The following is a 21,362-nucleotide window of genomic DNA, read 5'->3' on the forward strand; positions in this document are numbered from 1 at the left end:
ATTATTCTGGACATTATTTTGTTGGATTTAGCATCTACTGAAGGATGCTAGGTGGTTAAGTATCTACTGAAGGATACTAAGTTTGTAACACCTACTGATGGGTGTTGGTGAGAAGATTTTGCACCTACTGATGGGTGCTGGTAAGTTTGAAACACCTACTGATGGGTGTTGGTGGATTTTGGGTCAGGCTCGTGACGTTAAACAAGCGCTACCTGGGAGGCAACCCAGTTGATTGATTGTTTTCTGTTTGTTTATTTTTAGGATTTGCATAAGCATTTTTAACATTGAATTGCAGGGAACCTATGAGGGGTATGCTAGGAAGGCACGTAGGTCAAGAAAAGAAGGAGAAGGGCACATCACGAAAGTGCCGCTGAGCGGCAATTACCGCTGAGCGGTACTATCGCAGATGGGCTTAAGTTCCCCTTAGCGGAACCCGAGCCCATTGGGGTATTTTTAAACCCTAAGCTGCGCGTTTTTATATTCTTTCAAGCTCTTCTCTGCATTAAAATCCCACATATCTCCTCTTAGGTTTCCCACATCTTTTTACTCTTCCCTCTTTAGAAAATTTCTCTTCCACTCACTTTTACACTAGTGTGCTATCAAAGTTTGGGGTTGGAAGAGAGCATTCTAGTTTGGAAGCATTCTCATATCATCTAGCATCTCCACCCAAGTAAGTAAAATGCATTTTGTTCATTCTAGGGTTCTTGAAATTGACTGTGATTGTCAAAGCATGAATATTTAGGGGTTTTGATTTCTATGCATGATTTGATGATATATTTGATGTTTGAACCGATTAAACTGCTTGATTATGAACTGGAAAACTGAAAATTGCATTTGGGTGGAGTTAGGACAGTTTAAAAACGAGATTTGCAAAAATCTGCAGATCACCGCTGAGCGGCATTTACCGCTGAGCGGCACTCTGCCAGATTTGCTTTTTCTGGTTTGTTGCGTGTTTGAATGTGGCACTGGTGGCGCTGAGGGGAAATTCTGGCCCTCAGCGGTGGTTTAGCTTCAAAAGGAGTTTTGTTTTGTGTTTACTAATGATTAACATCATGTTCTGTGGTTTTGGATTTATGTTTGAATGCAGGAATGGCATCCTCTTCAGGAAAGAGATTGAAAACCATGGCAACCAAGAGAAAGGAAAAGGAACCAGAGCAGCCCCATAATGGCAGGTTCCTCTCTAGGAACATGAGAAGCACTTTAGGGTGGTTCAGGACAGGAGACTTCTAATGGAGAGAAAGGTTGGAATGATACCTAACTTTGCTCCTCAATTTGGAGAGCAAGTGTTAGGGAATGATTGGGGGAAGCTAGCCACTTATCCATCACCTGCCAACATAGCTGTGGTGAAAGAATTCTACACCAATGCAAAGAAGATTGGTGATTATCCAGCTGAGAATTATTTGGGCTATGTTAGAGGCCATGCTATCAGGTATGATCCTGACTCCATCAATAACTTTCTGGATACTGTGTGGGCTGGTGAGCAATGCCAGTTTGCTCTTAGCATGGAGGAAGGTGCTGACTTTGAGGATGTTGAGAGAGTATTGTGCATACCTGGAGGACACTTCCAAAGGAATAGATCTTGCTCAGTGGTTAATATTAGGAGGACAGATTTGACTCCTCTTGCAAAGTATTGGATGGCATTTTCTCATGCCAACATTCAGCCATGTTCACATGTGTCAGATAATACTCTCAGCAGGGCACTCTTCATCTACTGTGCTATCAGAAACTTGAATGTTAATATTGGGCAGGTGATAGCTGATGAGATTAGTGTGTGTGCTAACACCTCAAACAACAAAGCACCACTGGGACATCCTTCTTTGATCACTCACCTTTGCAAGCTAGCTGGGGTGGACACTTCTGTTCCACCATTTGAGAGGCCAAGAAAAGCTATAGATGAGGCCTATTACAGACAGTACTGTGGAGGTGAGGAGGCAGCCCAGCCAGTGCCACCACGCTAGGCTCGTAGAGAGAGAAGGCCAGCACAGAGCAGGACTTCTACTGATACTCATGAGGCAGAACCATTCCAGATGAGGGACATGTATATGTCTCTTATAGGTGCTCAGTTGCAGTCCATCCACAGAGGGCAGGTGGCCACGGCTGAGATGATAGTGGGGATGTATGATACCCCTCCAGCACACAGGTGGACTATGGATGAATTCCATAATGTGGTAGCTTGGCCAGAAGAACCATGGCATGGAGGAGCTGAAGCAGCTGAAGCTTCAGCCCGAGACATGGATGAAGATGAAGCTGAGGAGGAGGATGCATTTGATGAAAATGATGATGAAGAGGAAGAGGAAGATACAGAGAGCTCGGACTGATGAGGAGCTGAGATAGCATTTACTGATGAATGCTATCATATGATTATGCTTTTGTGGTTTAAGTTTTCTGAACTTATTTGTTTTTGTTTTTAGATTAGGGTTTGATGTACTCTATTGAACACCTGGTTTGTTATGATGGTTTGCTATTAACTGTGATTGTGTGATAAGTAATGCTTAATGATGCTTATTGATTGATTGATGTTGAGATGATGTGCACATTAAAATGCTTATACAGGTGATTCACAAGCTTTGTGAACAAATGCATAATATCATGATTGTGATTGTGAAATTAAGCAGGATGTGCATGTCAAATGTGAATGAGCTTATATGTGAGGTTTTGAGCTCCAGAGTTGTTATTGTTGAATGCTGTTACTTTGAAAGCATGAATGACTTTGCCCAGGTTTTCTATGATTGAATCAATTGCTTGTTTTGCATCATATGATCAAAGGCCGTGTTTTTGAAACCCTTTTTATTGGCCAAATTCATAAAGTTAGCCTTCTAAAAGAGAACACGTTGTGTTCTATCCTTTGAACCCTTAGCCTTAAATATACACTGAACACCCTTGATTGAAAATCTTTACCTTGAGTTAAGTAGAAGATCTTGTGTGGTATTGTTAAATGTTCAAGTTTGGGGTTATTGGGGAAACATGAAAAAGGAAAAAGCATTGAGCTAAGAGCTAAAAAGTAAGAATATGCAAAGAAAAGAAAAGAAAAAGAAGCAAAGCTCAATGCAAATGCAAAAGCAAAGGCAAAAGAAAGTTGGGAATGAATAAGAAGATTGTGTTGTTATGATTCTCTTAACTCAAGGATTTTGTGATCCAGAAAAACCAATTTTCTTGTTAGCCCAGCCACATTATAAGCCATTGAAAAGTCCTTGTGATGATGCATGCTTGTGAATGTAATTGATTGTGGTTAAATGAAAGGCAAAGTTGATTCATGTGACATTGTGATAGTGGAGTGAATGAGTGAAACACTTTACCTCTTATACACTTGTGTGTTGAGTGAAACACTTTACCTAGTGAGGAAATATTCCATAAGCACATGAACATCCATGCTTAATTGATTGATCATTCATGAAAAATAGCATTTGTTGGAATTTAAATGACTTTGTGAACACTAAAGCATGTGCACATCTTGATTGAACTCTTGGTCTTAAGTTTGAGTGAAGTTATTACTTATCTTGAAAAGAGAATTTTGAATGAGTGAACCATCATATGAATTGGTTGGAGATGGAGTTACATTTTATTTGCTTGAGGACAAGGAAAGTTCTAAGTTTGGGGTTGTGATAACAGTTGAAAAACTGTTATTTTCATGCTTAAAGTTGATACTAAAAGCAACCTTTAGACTTAGAAACTAGCTTGAAATCATGCCTTTTGTTTATATTTTCAGAAATAAGAGAGCTGGACAGGTTTATGCTTGATTTAAGTGTTCTTGTGCAGGTTTTGAGGTGAATTTGGTGAAAGAAGTGAAGAATAAGAGAGAGGACATTAGAAAAGACAAGAAAGAGTGCAAAAAGGAGAAGTCGAAGGCACCGCTCAGCGGCAAACTACCGCTGAGCGGCACTCAAGAGGTGACGTTGGAACCGCTGAGGGGCAAAATGGCCGCTGAGGGGAAGAAAGAAGACGCGCAATCACCGCTGAGCGGTAAATACCGCTGAGCGGCACTTTTTGGGCTTGGACTTTTGTAATCTTTTGTAACTCTAGATTAGTATATAAGGGCTTGCACGTCCTATAGTTAGGCATCTTTGGCAGAAACGAGGCAAACACTCTCTCTTTCACCCCTTTGAAGGAGGATCTTGGATGCTCAGGCTACCTCTTCACCTTTATTGGGTTTATTCTTTCATACTTTCATTGTAATTCATCTAGGTTCACCATGAATATGGTGAACTAAACCTTGTATGTTTGTTGGGGAGTCAAAGTAATCTCTTGAAGCTCTCATATATGGATTTGTTGAGTACATCTTTGAATTAAGACATATGCTTTCTTTCATCATTAGTTAGGGTTTTTCCTCTTTGCTCAATGCTTGCATTGTTTAACTCATTCTAATGCATGATTATTGGTTTTGTTGATACGGACACGTACGGGGAAATCTAGATCCGGGGAATTTCTCCCAATATTATACTGACAATATTATATTGGTTGCCTTTAAGCTCCTGCACTCATGAACTAATCATTAGGAATGCTAGGAATTATATGAACTATTTGATTAGGGAGAAGCCATCTAGAATGGTACATTAGAGAGTGGCATTAACAATGATGATTTGAATGTTGAATTCCTAAAATATATGAGAGTGGATGAGATGAAATTGACCCCCAACAACATATTCATTCATATATTTCCTTGAAAGTGTTTATCTTTTGTCTTTGTCATTGATCAATTCATGCATACATATTTAATTTTCGTCTTTGCATATTAAACTTCAATTATTGTGTTCTTAAGTCTTAGCTAATCAACAAATCACATAACTAAACTAGGCCGTGAGTCCTTTGGGAGAACGATACTTGGTCTTACCAAGTTTATTACTTGAAACGATTCGGTCATACTTGCCGATTGTGAAACAAGTTTGTGACATCATATTTTGGTGCTTACAAATTTGTCCATCAGTCAATCAAATCTGTATCAGTATCAGTCATGAATCCTATAGAATCAGTGTGCATCAAATCACAGGCATTTGAATGTATAAGCAAATCAGGTAAAGTGTTTGGAATCTCAAGTTCAGAATAAACCTGTTTTTGCTCATTGAAAATTTTCTTACCAATCTCCAAGTCATCAGCTGCATCCTCAAGGCTATCATTTAAATCAAGGTCAGTGCAAGGATAGTGAACATCAGGTATGTCAATGTGCTCTACAGGGAATAATGAATCCACAGCATGAGTGTGCACATGTGTATCAATATCAAAATCCAGAACAGGCTTAAATGGTTCAAGTTTTACCAATTCAAAAGCATTAAAATTTACTTGAACCTCAGATACATGAGTAGGGATTTCAAGTTTACAGTAAACCTGCTCAGGTTTTTCCTTTACTACCTCACTTGGATTTTGACCCGCCAACTTGCAGAGCAACTTCTTTGCCTCTGTTGGAGTTCTGTCCATCAAAGATCCACCAGCAGCTACATCCACTAATATCCTTTCATTGTTCAGGAGCCCTTCATAAAAGTAAATCAAGAGCAAATGCTCTGAAATTTGGTGGTTTGGACATGCTGTGCAGAGCCTGTTAAACCTCTCCCAATAATCTACCAGGCTTTCTTCTTGAAATTGCTCAATGGTAGTGATCTCCCTCCTAATGCTGCTTACCTTTGCTGCTGGGAAGAACTTGTTGAGGAATCTCTGTTGTGTTTCCTGCCAACTATCAAAAGGATACTGGTATAGGAACCAGTCTCTTGCTGCACCTTGAAGGGACATTGGAAATACTTTCATCAACACTGTCTCCTTTGAAACACCAGGAGGCCTCATCGACAAACACACCAAACAAAACTCCTTGAGGTGCCTGTATGGATCTTCATGTGCCAACCCATGGAATTTGGGAAGACTCTGGATCAGATCATATATCCAGTCTTGAGAATCTGTCATCTCCTCTATTGTAGTGCAAAACCTGTCTCAGACCTGGACTTCCACTTCAAACAAAGATTAAACCAAACATATAGAAACATAACATATGGGGGAAAACCATTATTTACATAATTTGAAAGTTCCAGAAACAACAACTAAATGCATAAAATAAAAAAAAAATGATAAAAATCTAAAAACACATAAATCGATAAAAGAAGTAAACCCAAACAAGACTAACTAAACATCCTAAAACACATCACACAACACAAGACACTAACACAACAAAAGACCTAAGACTGAACCGTTGGTCCCCGGCAGCGGCGCCATTTTGATGAGAGGGTCGCACCTCCCACAAAAGTTGTGCATAAAAGAATGCAGTATAGTACTAGGAAGTGACTCCTAGGTCGTCTCTCAAGGACCAAATTTGGTTCAGTCTCGGATCAGCACGTAGTGGGGCGGGGGGTTTCTGATTTTTGGTTGCGGTAAAATTTAAACAAGACTGAATTAAAATTCAAAACAGTAAAACAAAATTAAAAATGGTAAAAATGAAATTGGTACAATTAAAACGAAAATACAGCAATGTGAATCAGCAAAAACAGATCTGGAACAGTAAAAACGAAAATACAGAAATACAGAAAACGAAAATACAGTAAACAGTAAAAACAGAAAACAGTAAAAACAGAAAACAGTAAATTTCAAATATGAAAAACATTACAGCAGCAAAATACAGAGAACAAAATTACAGTGAATGATTTAAAGTGAAATAATCAACAACACAGTGAAAACAATAGTACAAAATTATACTGCAGACAAACGACAACAGAAATTAAATTACAGCAGAAATTAAATTAGAGCAACAAAATAAAAACAGTAAGCAGTTCTGGAATTTCAATAACAGAAAATTTAAACCAACTTGGAATTTAAATTGTTCATGAGTTTAGTACAGCAATTAAGAAAATAAAATTGAACCATGCACACCACTTTCTCTAGCCAAAAGGAAATGAAATTTACTTAGTGGCAGCAACTTCATGTGTGCTTCCAGCTCCTAGAATGTTCCACACCGTACACCTACTAAATGAAAATCAACACCTCCTTTTCTCCCATTTAAAAATAATCATCACCGTGCACCATTAGACAATATAATCATAGATTTAAGCTTCAATAGAAAGTGTAAGAACCAAAAATAAAAAGAAGGCAATGAGTAAATCGGTAAAATGAAATTAACATAAAGCTTTCCATTCTCATTCATCCAAAATCCAAGAAGGTAAACATGGTTCACTGAAAAGCTAAGAAAGAAAACATTCTTCTCCTCGGTGGCGGCTTCCTCATGAAGCGTGATTACTTCCCTTCTCCACGTTTCAGCACACCACTTACTCCCATCACCCCATTCTCTCTCGGTGGTTCTCTCTCTCTTTCTTACATTCTTCCCCCCAAAAATAAAATGAAAAAAATGAGAGATGCTGGAACTGAGATAGAAGCTAAAACAGCCCTCCCCCTCAGCAGAGTGGCGGCTGTCACTCTTCCTTCAGCTCTCCAATTAAGGGTGAATTACCCACACCCCTTTCCAACGTGGCTTCAGCGTGTGGGCCACTGCACCAATTCAGCACCACTTTCTTTTTGCTGGATGTCACCCCTATTACTAAATGAAATCAGCCCTTTTCTCATTTCAGCCCATGAGTAAATTCAATTTTCAATTGGAAATTCAAGCTTCTTTACGTGTGCAAAGTGAGAATGAATTTTCACTTTTGTTTCTCATTGGCCCTCTCTTCTTTCCAAGCACACACCTCTCATACTTGTTGGACCTCCTGGACGTGCTTGCTGGAATAAAGCTCCAAAGGTGCATAAACCAAGTTCTGGAAAAATGAAAACCACTTCCTCTGCTGGACCGTGAATGTGGCTGCTTTCTTTTTTTTTTCTTTGCTATCCAATAAAGCCAAGCTGTTGTATGCCTTGTTTAAGAGTGTTGGGAGGTCTTAGCATCATCCAATGATCAATTCCAGCCACCACAATTACTAAACAGCAAGCAAACAATGCAACGGATTAGAAATCACTCAAACAGCAGTAATCCTGGACTGACATATGAGAGTAAAATAAATACTGGGAACAGCACAGAATGAATTTGAACAAAGTAAAAACTATATGTTAAAATAGACATCCAGACGAAACTATGAAAAAAAATTTCATGGAAAACGGATAAGAATTGAACTCAAACGAAGACACACAAGTTGACACAACATTCACGCGGCAGCCAGCGAAAATAAAAATGGCTAAGATGCATTGGCTCAATTTCCATTTCTCATTTAGCTTTCTAATGTCCCAAAAAGTTATCCAAAATTTTCCCATAATTAATAATGCAAAATAATAAGCTCAGATAATTCAAATTAGTTAAAATAAGAATTTCCGATCAAATTAAGCACAATTAGGAAAAACAGGAAAATACCGGACGTTTAAGCATAATTCCCCGACTAATTCTAGCACATTAAACTAAGTGAAGTGAGGAAAATATTGGTTCATCAAAATAGACCACACTTAGTCTTTTGCACTCCTGGGCAAAATCAAGACGCAAATCAGGGAATAGTTCAAAGGACTTTTAAGAAGGTGACACAACGTCGACACACAGAAAATAAAGACTCACAAGGAAACAAACAAAATTACACATTCCTCAAGAAATCTGGACAAAGAAAGGAAGTAGACAATATCCAACACAGAATCAATCAGAGAAAGCAGATACTCATGAAATCATCCAAGCAATTCAAGACATGGCAAAATGATCAATTAGCTCAAGAGGTGAATCAAAAGCAACAGAACCTCACAGATGCACTATCAGTGTTTCTCTCAAGTGTCTACGGTAAGCAATTTCAACTCAATGCACTCAAGAAGAGCAAGCAACAACAGACTTGACAAGCCTCTAATATCAACACTCAAGCACATACACATGTTCAAATCAAAAGGTCTTTATTGGATGTAATGGGGCCAAGGACATAGGAGGATAACATATGGATGAGAAGCTATAAACCAAAAGAAATAGAGGAGCAATGGGGAACAAGTGTAAACACATTCAAACACACCCACAACCTCTAATTCAATCCTCTTCTTGACTCCATTATTCACAATTTTTTTTTTCTATCTTTTTTCTCAGCCTGTCTCTTTCTTTTCTCTCTATTTAGGACACAACTATAAGAGACAAGATACACAACATATTTACAAACATAAAACAAGAAGAGGAACCAACCAGCCAATTCATCAGAAACCCCAAGGAGACCACACTTGTTCCCAAAACACTTCCAAAGCTCCAAAATTCCCTAAGGTTAAGGTAATCATGGTTTTTCACTTAGGGCTAGTGTATGAGCTTCAAAACAAAGAATTGGGGGAAAGTATAGGCTCAAAAGGGGTTATCAAAGGATCAAAACAAGGTAAGCTTATTTGGCTAGAGAGGCTCAAAAACAAAACTGCCTTTATCACTTCCAAACATGCATATCAATCAAGAGTTATCAACAAGAGTCAAGCCAAGGCATATGCGCAAGCAATCAAGAGGCATATCACACACAAGAAAGAACATAAAGTGGCTCAAATCTCACACAGGGTAATTCTGTCACAATCAATTCAACTCTCAAAAATCATAATCATCTTCCAAGCAGAGAAAAGCAAGGATTTCAAACATATAAGTATCAATCAAGTGAAGGACATGATAAGTCTACAACCCAAACAAAGTCTAGAAATCAAGAGAAACATGTAAAACTGTACACAAAACATGACAAAAATAACCTAGAAAAGAAAAAAAATTTAACCAAGAAAACAAAAACTAACAAAGAAAAATCAGAATCTCCCCCAATAGACCACACTTAAACTACACAGTGTCCACAATGTGTCATAAGCATAAGATCGGAAATCAAAACAGTCAACAGATCATGGACAAGTGCAATAAAAGTAGGGAAAGAGGGAGAAGAGAAAAGGAAAACTCCCCTGAGTTATGGTGGAAGCTGCCAATTTTGGATTTTCAGGGAGATGTCTTCCACCATTGGATTCAGCAAACGAGTTTTGAGGAGGACCAACTTCATCAGTACTGCCATATCATCCAAAACGAGATGTTTCTTCTTTCTTTTCCCAGCAAATTGTTCTATCAGTAGCTTTCCTTCCACTGGCAGTTGTTCAGTGTGTGACACCGGAATGGAGATCTCTGGCTCAGTCAAAGAAGTAGCAGTACACTCTCCTTTATTAATCATGATTTCCTTAATGTCAGCACCTGCATTCTCATTTAATTCTGCAGCATGGTCATCAAACTCACAATTAATAGCATCTGTTATACGCTTAGAATCTGTCTGTAACACATAATCAATTTCAATACAAATCGGGCAAGAACCAGATTCACAATCACATTCAAAGTTCTCAGAGAACTGTGTCAGATCAAAGTTCAGTCCTAACTCTATAGAGTTATCAGATTGCACAGTTTCTACCTCAAAATCAATATTGATATATGCATCATCAACAGAATCAAAGGTCAGTTCAAGGCTATTATCATTCAAAATTTCATCACGACAATCATGTCCATTAAAAACAACCTTTAGACCAATGGGTTCAATGGCTGATACTGAATCAAAAATTTTAGAATGGTCAATCAAATCTGTATCAGTATCAGTCATGAATCCTATAGAATCAGTGTGCATCAAATCACAGGCATTTGAATGTATAAGCAAATCAGGTAAAGTGTTTGGAATCTCAAGTTCAGAATAAACCTGTTTTTGCTCATTGAAAATTTTCTTACCAATCTCCAAGTCATCAGCTGCATCCTCAAGGCTATCATTTAAATCAAGGTCAGTGCAAGGATAGTGAACATCAGGTATGTCAATGTGCTCTACAGGGAATAATGAATCCACAGCATGAGTGTGCACATGTGTATCAATATCAAAATCCAGAACAGGCTTAAATGGTTCAAGTTTTACCAATTCAAAAGCATTAAAATTTACTTGAACCTCAGATACATGAGTAGGGATTTCAAGTTTACAGTAAACCTGCTCAGGTTTTTCCTTTACTACCTCACTTGGATTTTGACCCGCCAACTTGCAGAGCAACTTCTTTGCCTCTGTTGGAGTTCTGTCCATCAAAGATCCACCAGCAGCTACATCCACTAATATCCTTTCATTATTCAGGAGCCCTTCATAAAAGTAAATCAAGAGCAAATGCTCTGAAATTTGGTGGTTTGGACATGCTGTGCAGAGCCTGTTAAACCTCTCCCAATAATCTACCAGGCTTTCTTCTTGAAATTGCTCAATGGTAGTGATCTCCCTCCTAATGCTGCTTACCTTTGCTGCTGGGAAGAACTTGTTGAGGAATCTCTGTTGTGTTTCCTGCCAACTATCAAAAGGATACTGGTATAGGAACCAGTCTCTTGCTGCACCTTGAAGGGACATTGGAAATACTTTCATCAACACTGTCTCCTTTGAAACACCAGGAGGCCTCATCGACAAACACACCAAACAAAACTCCTTGAGGTGCCTGTATGGATCTTCATGTGCCAACCCATGGAATTTGGGAAGACTCTGGATCAGATCATATATCCAGTCTTGAGAATCTGTCATCTCCTCTATTGTAGTGCAAAACCTGTCTCAGACCTGGACTTCCACTTCAAACAAAGATTAAACCAAACATATAGAAACATAACATATGGGGGAAAACCATTATTTACATAATTTGAAAGTTCCAGAAACAACAACTAAATGCATAAAATAAAAAAAAAATGATAAAAATCTAAAAACACATAAATCGATAAAAGAAGTAAACCCAAACAAGACTAACTAAACATCCTAAAACACATCACACAACACAAGACACTAACACAACAAAAGACCTAAGACTGAACCGTTGGTCCCCGGCAGCGGCGCCATTTTGATGAGAGGGTCGCACCTCCCACAAAAGTTGTGCATAAAAGAATGCAGTATAGTACTAGGAAGTGACTCCTAGGTCGTCTCTCAAGGACCAAATTTGGTTCAGTCTCGGATCAGCACGTAGTGGGGCGGGGGGTTTCTGATTTTTGGTTGCGGTAAAATTTAAACAAGACTGAATTAAAATTCAAAACAGTAAAACAAAATTAAAAATGGTAAAAATGAAATTGGTACAATTAAAACGAAAATACAGCAATGTGAATCAGCAAAAACAGATCTGGAACAGTAAAAACGAAAATACAGAAATACAGAAAACGAAAATACAGTAAACAGTAAAAACAGAAAACAGTAAAAACAGAAAACAGTAAATTTCAAATATGAAAAACATTACAGCAGCAAAATACAGAGAACAAAATTACAGTGAATGATTTAAAGTGAAATAATCAACAACACAGTGAAAACAATAGTAGAAATTATACTGCAGACAAACGACAACAGAAATTAAATTACAGCAGAAATTAAATTAGAGCAACAAAATAAAAACAGTAAGCAGTTCTGGAATTTCAATAACAGAAAATTTAAACCAACTTGGAATTTAAATTGTTCATGAGTTTAGTACAGCAATTAAGAAAATAAAATTGAACCATGCACACCACTTTCTCTAGCCAAAAGGAAATGAAATTTACTTAGTGGCAGCAGCTTCATGTGTGCTTCCAGCTCCTAGAATGTTCCACACCGTACACCTACTAAATGAAAATCAACACCTCCTTTTCTCCCATTTAAAAATAATCATCACCGTGCACCATTAGACAATATAATCATAGATTTAAGCTTCAATAGAAAGTGTAAGAACCAAAAATAAAAAGAAGGCAATGAGTAAATCGGTAAAATGAAATTAACATAAAGCTTTCCATTCTCATTCATCCAAAATCCAAGAAGGTAAACATGGTTCACTGAAAAGCTAAGAAAGAAAACATTCTTCTCCTCGGTGGCGGCTTCCTCATGAAGCGTGATTACTTCCCTTCTCCACGTTTCAGCACACCACTTACTCCCATCACCCCATTCTCTCTCGGTGGTTCTCTCTCTCTTTCTTACATTCTTCCCCCCAAAAATAAAATGAAAAAAATGAGAGATGCTGGAACTGAGATAGAAGCTAAAACAGCCCTCCCCCTCAGCAGAGTGGCGGCTGTCACTCTTCCTTCAGCTCTCCAATTAAGGGTGAATTACCCACACCCCTTTCCAACGTGGCTTCAGCGTGTGGGCCACTGCACCAATTCAGCACCACTTTCTTTTTGCTGGATGTCACCCCTATTACTAAATGAAATCAGCCCTTTTCTCATTTCAGCCCATGAGTAAATTCAATTTTCAATTGGAAATTCAAGCTTCTTTACGTGTGCAAAGTGAGAATGAATTTTCACTTTTGTTTCTCATTGGCCCTCTCTTCTTTCCAAGCACACACCTCTCATACTTGTTGGACCTCCTGGACGTGCTTGCTGGAATAAAGCTCCAAAGGTGCATAAACCAAGTTCTGGAAAAATGAAAACCACTTCCTCTGCTGGACCGTGAATGTGGCTGCTTTCTTTTTTTTTCTTTGCTATCCAATAAAGCCAAGCTGTTGTATGCCTTGTTTAAGAGTGTTGGGAGGTCTTAGCATCATCCAATGATCAATTCCAGCCACCACAATTACTAAACAGCAAGCAAACAATGCAACGGATTAGAAATCACTCAAACAGCAGTAATCCTGGACTGACATATGAGAGTAAAATAAATACTGGGAACAGCACAGAATGAATTTGAACAAAGTAAAAACTATATGTTAAAATAGACATCCAGACGAAACTATGAAAAAAAATTGCATGGAAAACGGATAAGAATTGAACTCAAACGAAGACACACAAGTTGACACAACATTCACGCGGCAGCCAGCGAAAATAAAAATGGCTAAGATGCATTGGCTCAATTTCCATTTCTCATTTAGCTTTCTAATGTCCCAAAAAGTTATCCAAAATTTTCCCATAATTAATAATGCAAAATAATAAGCTCAGATAATTCAAATTAGTTAAAATAAGAATTTCCGATCAAATTAAGCACAATTAGGAAAAACAGGAAAATACCGGACGTTTAAGAATAATTCCCCGACTAATTCTAGCACATTAAACTAAGTGAAGTGAGGAAAATATTGGTTCATCAGTGGGGGTTATAACCACAGGGGGAGAAGTGGGGGTTATAATTACAGGAGGAGGAAGAGGGTCTGTTGCAGGGGTAGTAGAAGGCTGTACTGTAGGGGTAGGAGTAGGGTCTACTGCAGGTGTAGGAGGCTGTACTGTAGGGGTAGGAGGAGGCCCCACAGATGATGTACTGGCGCCAGAGTGGTAGGTAGTCTAGCAGGCACCCTAAGTACATACTTTGGTGCCTGCCGTTGCCTCTTTCTAGGCCTTGCTACCCCCTTTCCTTTGTCAGGACGTTCTGAACCTTGTCCTGTCATTACTGCATTGAAATGGTTACAAATAAAGCGAAAAAATAGAAATGATTAACGAAGGATCAATGGTTTTTAAAGTAAATGTATAAATAATTACATACAACTTTTAAGATGGTATTTATGATAACTCTATTGAAATGATAGTTCAATTTGCTACAATGGATGTCCAACATTCAATCGTCGTCATCATGATCTTCATCTTCATCTTCTTCTTCATCATCGTCTTTATCATCATCATCTTCGTCTTCTTCTTCGTCATCGTCATCATCATCATCATCTTCTTGTTCGTCTTCTTCTTCTTCTTCTTCTTCCTCTTCTTCTTGTTCTTCATCACCTTGTATTGTTGCTTGTAATTCATCTCCATCACCATCAGGGTCGACCAATGCGGTTATACGTTCAACTTCAATAACTTCTTGTGGTTGTGACATTTGGTCAAGTTGGTAGGCAACATCTTCCTCAACCTCATTTGAGTCAATGCGACCTCTAGGCTTGGTTTGTATTGCTACGGCCCAACCACGCTTGTAAATATTGCGAAATGGTGGATATGGCACATAATAAACCTGTCTGACATTAGTTGGTAGAATGAAAGGATCAAACGGTCGATATCTTAATCTCTGGTTGAGTTCGACAATATTAAAGCGTGGATCGACTCTAGTACCAGCTCTAGAAGGATCAAACCATTCACAATAAAAAAGTACTACTCTGTTTGGAGAAGTAGTGCTGTTGTACTCTAACTCATATATTTTATGAATGATGCCATAGAAATCATCATAACAACCCTCTGTTAGGCCCTTCACATACACACCACAATTTGATGTTTTCTTTCCTTTAGACCATTCATGTGTATGTAATTTGTAACCTGATGGACAAATTTATGAACACCAAAATATGATGTCACAAACTTGTTTTTCAATGGGCAAGTATGACCGAATCGTTCAAGTAATAAACTTGGTAAGACCAAGTATCGTTCTTCCCAAAGGTATCACGGCCTAGTTTAGTTATGTGGTTTCTTGATTAGCTAAGACTTAAAGAAGAAATATTTGGAGTTTAATATGCAAGACAGAAAATAAACATGTATGCATGAAGTTTTGATCAATGGCAAAAAGCAAAAGATAAACACTTTCAATGAAATTTATGTATGAATATGTTGTTAGGGGGTCAATTTCATCTTATCCACTCTCATATATTTTAGGAATTCAACATTCAACTCATCATTGTTAATGCCACTCTCTAAAGTACCTTTCTAGAAGGCTTCTCCCTAATCACGAGTTCATACAATTCCTAGCATTCCTAATGATCAGTTCATAAGTGCAGGAGCTTAACGACAACCAATATCATATTGGGAGAAATTCCCCGGATCTAGACTTCCCTGTACGTGCCCGTATCGACAAAACCAATAATCATGCATCGAATGAGTTAAACAATGCAAGCATTAAGCAAAGAGGAAAAACCTTAACTAATGATGAAAGAAAGCATAAGTCTTAATTAAAAGATGTAAAAACAGATTCCATATATGAGAGCTTCAAAAGATTACATTGATTCCCCAACAAACATACAGAGTTTAGTTCACCATATTCATGGTGAACCTAGATGAATTACAATGAAAGAATGAAAGAATAAACCCTAAAAAGGTGAAGAGGAAGCCTCAGCATCCAAGATCCTCCTTCAAAGGGGTGGAAGAGAGAGTGTTTGCTTCGTTCCAGCCAAAGATACCTAACCCTAGGAAACCCTAAAGCTTAAATACCATTCGTAAATTACAAAAAATTAGGTCCAAGCCCATTAAAGTGCCGCTCAGCGGTAAGTGCGTGTCTTGTTTTCTCCCCTCAGCGGCCATTTTGCCCCTCAGCGGATCTCCCGTGACCCTAAAACAATGGCTGTTGAACCTACCCTAATTCCTAGTATTCAGGTATGCTTTAGTTACAACTTGGAACTTACTTACTTAATTTGCTTACTTAATTTGCTTCATCAGATTATATCGTTTGTAATTTGGTTGTGTTTCTCTTGTCTTTTTGCACACATCATTTTGCTATGGTTGGTCTTTGCTAGGTTTGTCAATTCTAGATAGTGTTGCTGAATACCCAACCTTGAGGATGCTAGTAGGATATACATTTTGCACAACACAAATATGAATGCTTATAAACCAAAAATAATACTGAAAAATTATAAGGCATATCACTGGTAATAAAAAACATAACAGTCTTCACATACAATAATCATCAATATGGCACAATTAACTAGTCAATAATCATGAGAACTAACTGAAACGGAGGCTGTGATCAAGGAGGTGCTCTGTTGGGTTAACTGTGATTGAGATGATGCCATGGTAGTACCAAAGAGGGGTTGAAATTGATTATCAGCAGCAAAAAGAGCCAAAACACCAGAAAAGATGATGTATCTCACAGCAAACAAAAAGGATGGCTGTAGAATTGAGAGGAAAATTCTAGGAACTAGCCTTGTTTGCAGTAGCCATCCAACAATTCCTTAGACATTGCATACCCTCCCTCATTTGCCCTGCCCTCCTTGCTACCCATCTCTCGATTCTTATATCTCCCTTTTCCCTCTTCCGCTGACATGTTTCATATGTTATGTCCCTGCATAACAGGATGCCCGCCCCTCCCCCCCTCCCACATCAGTTACTTGCTGCTATTAACATAGAGTCTAGAAGACTTTGAGGTGCAGTCCATTTTTAGAAACATTTGAGTGATTGGAAGTAGATAGGCTATAAGGGAAAAAATAGTGTTGTGGTTGCTAATGATCAGTGATTGGATTTGGTTAGGTATCAACATTTGAGTGAATTATCAACAAAGGTAGAAGATTTGCACAAACAGATGTGCTTAATCTGATTCAGTGATTGCTGAATCAATTGCTTAAACTAGATGGTATAATGGTTGAAGGGGATGTGAAATTAAAGAGGAAAATTCAGGTCATGCCACATACTGAGATGCATTTTACTGAATTTTGTTTATCACTATATCTCAAACTACATTTGTTTAAGCACTTTTAGTTCTAATGTTAGTGAAAAATTAATTTTAAAGTTAAAAAGAGTTCAAAACTATGTTGAAACTCTGGATTAGCTGAAGATTATGAATTCCTTGCTTGGTAGCAATGGACATCATGCACCATTGAGAATTGTGTGTAGTACCATAAATAGTTTAAGGTACTTTTATCCTTCTACATCAAGTAGTAAGATTAACACTAAATCAATCCTAAGTTCAGTAATGTCAGATTTCACTCACAGTCATACAGTAGAATTTGTTCTTACATGGGATTTGGCACACTTTTTTCTAACCATTATGGGATCACTCAAAGTATGACAAAAAGGTATTGAATTTGGAAATGAAACTTTACTTTAGCATGTCAAGAAGAAGATGGAATTTTCTAAGACTAGCTACTAAAACACAACTTACAAAAACATTGATTCAGTTTAGCCATTACCTTGAGATCAGAGAGACCAACCACACAAGCACAGTCCACTACTTTAGCACCAACAAGTTCTACTATTGAAAGCAAACTTAACCATTTGAGGAACAACAACAAAAATTGGGGGTTAATTCATAAAGCTTATATATATATATATATATATATATATATATATATATATATATATATATACATATATATATATATATACATATATATATATATATATATATATATATTTAAACATGCTTTTTATTTCTAGTAGTTACCTAGGAGTGTGACAAGACAGTTACATGTATGAAACCTTAATTTAAAGTGAACCATGGTCTATAATCATGAAAAATCAAAGTTGAATGCATCTTTACTTACTCACCACAGAAATACATTCACTTAATAAGACATTTATTCTTGCAAAATAGAATTTAGAACAAAAGAGTACCTTCAATCGTAAAAGGCTGCAAGAGGAAATCACCTACAAGTCTAATTGCTGCTAATAGAGTTCCACCTGTGGCCACCAAATCATAATAATTATGACATGTTTGCTGGACTGAACAGCACCAACATGCAACTCCAAACAATCATTTCATTTCTAGAACATATTTTTCAGAAATTACTTCCCCTAAACAAAGATTAGGCATCACTTTCCAAACCAAATCAATGCACTGGAACAAGTACCAGTTTAAATTGACAGACACAGCTGAAAGATTCTAAAAGTCTTGTTGATGTGAGTATTACTTTCAACTTACTGGTGAACCTAAGTCTAGTACAACAAGATTCAAGACCAACACATGCAACTACCTATATTCCAATTATGCAGTGATTATTGTTGCAGTGCAACTCATAGTATACAATTAAACTCAAGAGCAATCCCAAATTTCTCCTAGAATTGTGCAACTAAAACACTCTACCTCATTAAGTTCATCCTGGTGGATCTACGTTCACCATTTTTCTCAATCATGCAAATTAAATGTTAAATGATCCATGTACTGGTCAACATAATCCCATGGTCAAATTATGCAGATTGGCAAATTTTATGAAATTTTGTGAAACTTTGGAAGATTACAAATCAGTAATTTATTGACCCTTTTGTTTTCTATAAGCTGCATTAGTTCCTATGTTATATTAATTATACCTTTTCTTTGTAGAGCCAAAGATCAAAATCACTGGGGGTCCAAACATGTACGAAGAAAGTAGTTGCTTTGATCCGAATGGGATGGTGGCAGAAGACTGTTTTTCCAAGATGGTTTCAAAATCAGAGGCAGTTATGTCTGTGACTAGCATGCAGCCCCAAAACACCCTTGGGATGGAAAACTTAGCCTACACATCTTCCAGTGGAGAAGATGCTTCTGCTGTTGCTATGGAAATCATTGCACACCCTCAACAAAACTCATACAATCAAGTTAATAACTTGAACCCCCAGTTTGTGCAAGTGGTGAACAACCATGGTTCATGTCAGGAGCTTTATTCTTTCCCCACTCACTTCTCCGCACTTGAGAGGGGTCACCATGATCACCAATTTCCTTATTCCACACCAACACCAGATCTCCTCAGCCTTCTCCACTTGCCAATGACCTTTGAAAACCAAAGCACCAATCTTCCGAAACTCTTTGGCCCTATGGGAACAGCAGACAACACAAACATCTCATCTGTTTCCTATGACCCTTTCTTGCATCTCAACCTGCAAGCACCTCCCCCAGCTCTTGGAAATGATTTTGCCTTTGGAGGAGGGGGTGTCATACAAGGCAGTGGAATTGCCTACCAAGATTTTGGAAATCGGGTGGTGGAGTTCACTCAAGATGTGGGGAAAAAGAGAGGGGGGAAAAGGACCAACCAGTTTACCAGTACCACTACTGAGAGACAAAGGAGAGTGGATTTGAGTAGTAAATTTGATGCTTTGAAAGAACTCATCCCAAACCCCTCCAAGGTAACATTTTTGAGTAAATTATACTGTTGACATTCTGTCAAATAATAGACATTTTTCTTTCCTGCTTTTTCTATTTCACAGTAACTCTTCAATTGTTTAAAATGTCTTTTTTCTAGGAAAGGTTGTTTTAAACGTAAAGAAAATGTAAACTTTGAGAAAAATATCTTATTTTTAAACCCAACATTGATTAAAGCTAATGTCTTTGAGTATAAAGAAAGTAGAACTAAGTGATTGATTTTGTTCTGTTTTGTTAATTGAAAAGGATAATTGTGGTTTGGTAATACTAATATATTGTAAAGAACCAATATTAGATTTAGAAAAAGAAGGATCAAAAACAGATGCAAAAACCTTTGGTAGTGAGCTTTAAACCTGAAATCATACGAGTGGGTTCAGGCTTAGAATTATCCATCTTTGCTCAATGGAGGATATCCTGAATATACTATTTTTTAGAGAGAATAAGTCCTCCATCAAGGATGGAGAATATGTCTACCATCAATCGTTGTCTTGATTGATCTACATTTTAATTAACTAAGAGTAGAAAAAAGGTTGTGACTGAAATGAAGTTTGAATGCACTATATTCAGTGCAACTTACTTATGAGGTTATGGGTATTAGGTGTAGGACAGAGATATCAGTGTCCATGTAGGACAGGCTTACCTTCTATAGGTCTATACATTAACCTTGACAGGAATATAACACCTTCTATAGGTATAGGATAGAGATATCTTGAGTATTTCGCTACTTATGCTATATGAAATTGGCTTTTTAGGTGTATCAGTAGCTTTTTACTCTGATTGAGTAATTGTTATCAGTTTTCATAATCTACTGATATTAGCTTGCTTTAGTTTCAAAATGGCTAATTCTAAAAAATGCATTAGCAATCAAAATGCCAACTTTGAACAATTTTTCTATAACAAATCATATTGCACAAACTAATTCAGAGCATACATTGAACAAAGTCAGAAGAAATGCTTCTTAGCTTTTATAGTTCATCAATCAAAATAACAACTTACCTCGACGGTAGCCCCTTCAATAGCCTTTGAAGTAGTAGTGGAAGACCTTGTCACGCAGCGACACTGCCCTGGTTATGCCGCCTCGTCTATGCCGCCTCGTCCAATATCCTCCCTCGACAATGGTAGCCTTCAACTCAGCCACCCACCACCTTCCTCAGCTCAGAACACTGCAAAACGCTACAAGGAAAAAGGTTCCACCATTGACGCGTAATCCAATACAGTAACAGGAAATCAAAATGAGATGGGAGAATGGGACACTTCACCTATAATGGAGGAGTGGGGAAGAAGCGTATCCCGATTGTGGTTAGGGTGGGAAGCAGTTTGCTCAAGCCAGCCAATGAGTTCGTCGATGAAGTTAGGGCAGAGAATGTGAAGATTGGGGAAGAAGGGGTTTTCGCGAAATGAGGGCTTCGAAAATATCTCACTTTCTAATTTCATATACATTATTCACTTACCGACGGTCGTTTGCCTTCGGTAATCACTCATGTCCATTACAGACGGCCATTATCCTTCGGTAAAGTCATGTTACACAAGCCTTCGGAAAAGCCTTCGGTAAATTACATTTACCGAAGGGCAAAAGGCCTTCGGTAATAAACTGCCAATAATAATTGTTTTTCCTGTAGTGGAATGAACGCACGGAGAGCACAAGGGGATGAGTCATTTGAGTGGTCCAGCGCCATGATAACAGTTGAAAAACTGTTATTTTCATGCTTAAAATTGACACAAAAAGCAACCTTTACACTTAGAAACTAGCTTGAAATCATGCTTTTCTTCATATTTTCA

The 21,362-nt window shown here is 37.8% G+C and overlaps 1 protein-coding gene across 1 annotated transcript; it reads left to right on the forward strand.

Moving 5' to 3' along the window:
* The first annotated feature begins 18,820 nt into the window (after positions 1-18,820).
* On the forward strand, positions 18,821-20,790 carry LOC148198506 (transcription factor bHLH91-like). The gene is made up of 2 exons (XM_088115832.1): positions 18,821-19,567; positions 20,638-20,790. Exons 1-2 carry the CDS (start codon positions 18,821-18,823, stop codon positions 20,788-20,790), a joined length of 900 nt encoding a protein of 299 aa, XP_087971958.1.
* The last annotated feature ends 572 nt before the right edge of the window (positions 20,791-21,362 follow it).

The sequence above is a fragment of the Vigna umbellata genome, chromosome 5 (assembly GCF_029865625.1).
Source record: "Vigna umbellata cultivar VRB3 chromosome 5, Vumbellata_1.0, whole genome shotgun sequence".
Classification (NCBI taxonomy): domain Eukaryota; kingdom Viridiplantae; phylum Streptophyta; class Magnoliopsida; order Fabales; family Fabaceae; genus Vigna; species Vigna umbellata.